This window comes from Acipenser ruthenus, chromosome 4, assembly GCF_902713425.1.
Source record: "Acipenser ruthenus chromosome 4, fAciRut3.2 maternal haplotype, whole genome shotgun sequence".
In the NCBI taxonomy this organism is placed as follows: domain Eukaryota; kingdom Metazoa; phylum Chordata; class Actinopteri; order Acipenseriformes; family Acipenseridae; genus Acipenser; species Acipenser ruthenus.
The window spans coordinates 84,108,362-84,112,715 of NC_081192.1; the positions used below are offsets into that span (position 1 = coordinate 84,108,362).

At 40.7% G+C, this 4,354-nt stretch overlaps 1 protein-coding gene across 1 annotated transcript; it reads left to right on the forward strand.

The window, feature by feature from the left end:
• The first annotated feature begins 1,219 nt into the window (after positions 1-1,219).
• Positions 1,220-3,856, forward strand: LOC117399933 (5-beta-cholestane-3-alpha,7-alpha-diol 12-alpha-hydroxylase-like). Its single transcript, XM_033999391.3, has one exon. It carries the CDS (start codon positions 1,274-1,276, stop codon positions 2,807-2,809), a length of 1,536 nt encoding a protein of 511 aa, XP_033855282.1. The 5' UTR covers positions 1,220-1,273; the 3' UTR covers positions 2,810-3,856.
• The last annotated feature ends 498 nt before the right edge of the window (positions 3,857-4,354 follow it).

Below are 4,354 nucleotides of genomic sequence, written 5' to 3' on the forward strand. Positions count from 1 at the left end.
AACTGCTCCTTCAATGTAAATACCTTCAACATATACAAATGTATCCATATTCACAAGGGTTAGGAGGGTTAGTCCCTTATCAAGAGGGACATTTGACACGTGTAAACAGCATAAACCTAAACCTTGATACACCTGATAAGGTATTGCTGTTTTCCATCATGTTCTATTGACAGCAGTGTTAATTTAAATATCAAACCCATCCTGTTAAAATCACAGAGAAATCACTCTCATTATGATGGACCATCCAAACAGAGACTTACAGTGAACAGTAAGGCACGACAGTGCAAGTACTAAAATACCTGAAAATGCGTTGCAAACAATACAACTAATGAGGGTTAAAAAAGTGCAATCAAATAGAAATTCAGGGAAATTGTCCTTGAGCTTCTTGCAATGATTAACATTATACCTTTTCCAGATAAAGAGGTTCAGTAGTATCAATGGTCATGTTGCAATATTTATTTTTGACAACCCTGCTTAGGCTGATAAGTAAAAATACTTTTTATGTTGAAGATATGTTTAAGCAAAGCATAAATCAACCAACCTACTTTTCCCAATAAGAACTGTCATGCTACTATGATACATTAACCCAGAAATCATATTTCTGTGTATAATTTAACATTACTGTAGGATACTGTAACATCTCAGTTAAATGTTACCATAACATGATTTCTGGGTGAATGTATCATTAGCAAACCCAACACACAATGGGATACATTAGTGGGAGACTTAGTTTTGCCATTGTCAGATAGGCGATGCTGATCCTTGCAGTATTTTATATTCTTACAATCATGTACATCTACTTCCTTAGAAACTAGCCTAGCCAGTTTATTTACATTACCAAAGGTGATTTACAACTACTGTCTGGTGCAGCCTGTTGTTTTCTTTTATCGGGGTAGTTAAACTAAAATCTATACAAAGAAAACTATAAATACAGGGGATTGTAAACAAAACGCAAGTATGTAAATCGAATGATTTGAAAACATTAAGTAATGGATATGTGATCTGTGTCATTGATATGTTTTGAGCTTAAAATTAATGTTGAAGATTTATTTGATGGTAAAAAAATGATAACGTTAAAATATTGCTGTTCTGTACAGTGAGTAAACATTACAAACATACAGATACTTCTTTTAAAAGTAGTAATCGCCCACTCAGTACACTCTGCCCTGATTGGCTAGCAGGCCATAGGGAGGAGCTAGTGTCTAGTGTTATTTGCAGCTTTCTCTTAGCTCTCAGTCAGTCAGAGCGGTGCTCAGAGTAACAAGAAGACACAATGTCTCTCTTGCTTCCAGTCCTCCTTGCCTTGCTAATCTCCATCCTCAGTGGCCTTTATTTCTTGGGAGCTTTTCGTAAAAGACGACCCGGAGAGCCTCCCCTGGACAGGGGCCCCATACCATGGCTGGGCCACGTGCTGGACTTCCGAAGGGACACAGCTAAGTTCCTGCAGAAGATGCAAAAGAAGCATGGGAGCATTTTCACTGTGCAGTTAGCAGGTCACTACCTCACCTTCCTCATGGACCCCCTTTCTTTTGGCACTGTAGTGAAAGAGGCCAAAGCCAAGCTTGATTTTAACAAGTTTGCTGTACAGCTGGTAGAAAAGGTCTTTGGCTATCACGCAATGGAAAATGATCACAAGGTCTTGCAAACCTCCAGTAACAAGCACCTGATGGGCGACGGCTTGGTGGTTATGACCCAGGCTATGATGGAGAACTTGCAGAACCTGATGCTGCATAGTGTGGGCTCGAAGAAAGAGCAGACAGCATGGAGCCAGGGTGGACTGTTCAACTATAGCTACAACATTGTCTTCAGGGCTGGCTACCTTGCACTTTTCGGCAACGAGACTGCCAAGGAAGCTGGCAGTTTGGAGAAAGCTAAAGAGAAAGACCGGATCCAATCTGAGGAACTGTTCCAAGAGTTCCGCAAGTACGATAGACTCTTCCCCCGGCTGGCATATGGAGTGCTGCCGCCAAAGGAAAAGATGGAAGCAGAGAGGTTGAAGAGGTTGTTTTGGGACATACTGTCTGTGCAGAAGGTAGCTAACAAAGACAACATCAGTGGCTGGGTGTTGGATCAGCAGCAGGTGAGAGCTGAGAATGGAATGAAGGAATCCATGCAGGACAGATACATGTTTCTGCTCCTCTGGGCTTCCCAGGGCAACACTGGTCCATCTGCATTCTGGCTGCTACTGTTCCTCATGAAGCATCATGAAGCCATGAAGGCAGTCCAGGGGGAAGTGGACCAGCTTTTAAAGGAAACCGGCCAAGAGGTCACATCTGGGGGCCCACTAATTAATCTCACTAGAGACATGCTTCTCAAGACCCCTATTTTGGACAGTGCAGTGGAGGAAACCCTTCGCTTAACTGCTGCCCCTGTCCTCACCAGGGCTGTCATGCAGGACATGAAACTCAGGATGGCAGATGGACGCGAGTACAGCATACGAGAGGGGGACAGAGTGGCGCTGTTCCCATACACTGCAGTGCAGATGGACCCGGCCGTACATCCGGACCCAGACAAATTTAAATATGACCGATTCTTGACCCCGGAGGGGATCAAAAAGACTGACTTTTTCAAAGATGGTAAGAAGCTGAAATATTATAACATGCCTTGGGGTGCTGGAGTCACTATGTGCCCGGGACGCTTCTTTGCTACAAATGAGCTCAAACAGTTTGTCTTTCTCATGCTGACATATTTTGAGTTTGAGCTGGAAAACCCTGATGAGGAAATCCCTTCCATTGATGTCACACGCTGGGGTTTTGGATCTATGCAACCAGTCAGAGACATCCAGTTTAAATATCGTCTACGATTCTAATGAATTGAAATAATTAATAAGGAAAAAATAACAAAATATATAATCTATAAGGAATTTCACAGTTTCACACATTTACCAGTTCATTTAAAAATGTTTTAACTATGTGATTTGTTCCCGCCTGTTCCTTTCTTTTTGGAATTTTATCTAACATGGTGTATGATGCTACGTCTTTAGCAGTCATAAGTTGTCTAATATAAAAATAAAACTCAACACCAGTGTTTTTACTATTCTGTATTACAATTGCCTAAACTGCCATGTAATCTGAGTTACAAGTGAAGAGGAAAATTATTGAAATCTTGTGTTATGTGTGTATCTTGTATTTCTATATACATTTAATTGAATGTGAGGTGCCTTTGAGACTGTAGCAAGCAGCGATTGCATCAGCTGCAGCTGGCCCTTCGGACTTGTGAACAACAGTGTTCCCCCATCCCCAGGACACCAACTTTGATAACTCTGAGACACTCTCTGTTCTGATTCTATCTTGTACTGTGATAACGAAGGATTGCCTGAGACAGGAGAGGTGTTACAACACAGTTACAACACATCAGATCAAAGGATTTACACCTTGGCCCCAGGAAAGAACTGGAAGGCTGTGTGGTCCAGTGGTTAAAGAAAGGGGCTTGTAACCAGAAGGTCCACGGTTCAAATCCCACCTCAGCCACTGACTCATTGTGTGATCCTGAGCAAGTCACTTAACCTCCTTGTGCTCTGTCTTTCGGGTGAGACGTAATTGTAAGTGACTCTGCAACTGATGCATAGTTCACACACTCTGTAAGTCTCTGTAAGTCGCCTTGGATAAAGGCGTCTGCTAAATAAACAATTAATAATAATAATAATAATTAATAAAGAACTGCCCAGGACAATTGGTTCTGGTAGGCTACAGCACAGCTGGAACGACATTTAATGAACAAAAGGCCTTACCACAAACTTCTGTGACATCCTACCCTGTAAAACACTGTATAAAATCTACTGTAACCCTTGTGTACGTTAACAGTCTCTTGTAGACTCTTCCCTTGTATACATTGATTAAAATATCTGGATAATCAACCTGAATCCTGAGTCTCTTTGGATAGAGGAGAGTAAATCCACTACACAAGCTAGCATGTCCTTTAGGTATAAACTATGTTATTTTAAACTAAGCTGTAAAAGAATTAACCAAAGGGAATGGACATTTGTGGCTGCCCGAAACACTGTCATTCACTGTATGAAATTAATTCAACTCAGCCCAGGTGTAAATACAGAAAAATACATTGTAACTAAAAAAAAAAAAAAATTATGTGCATCAGTCCTCAGGCGTCTCTTAATTTCGGGGAAATTTCTACTGTATTGTACTGAAATTTGTAAATATTCTTGCATTCAGCCAGCGGATTATGGATTGTGGCTGACATGCATTGTAACTGCAGTTTAACTGCTTTTAGAGAAATTTTAATTATGATCACTATAATTGAAACTGCATTGTATGTAACTGTAGTTTGTTATTCTACAGGTAAAGCTGCATGTAGATTTAGTACATTGAATACAGAAAATTATTTCATTTTTTTTAAT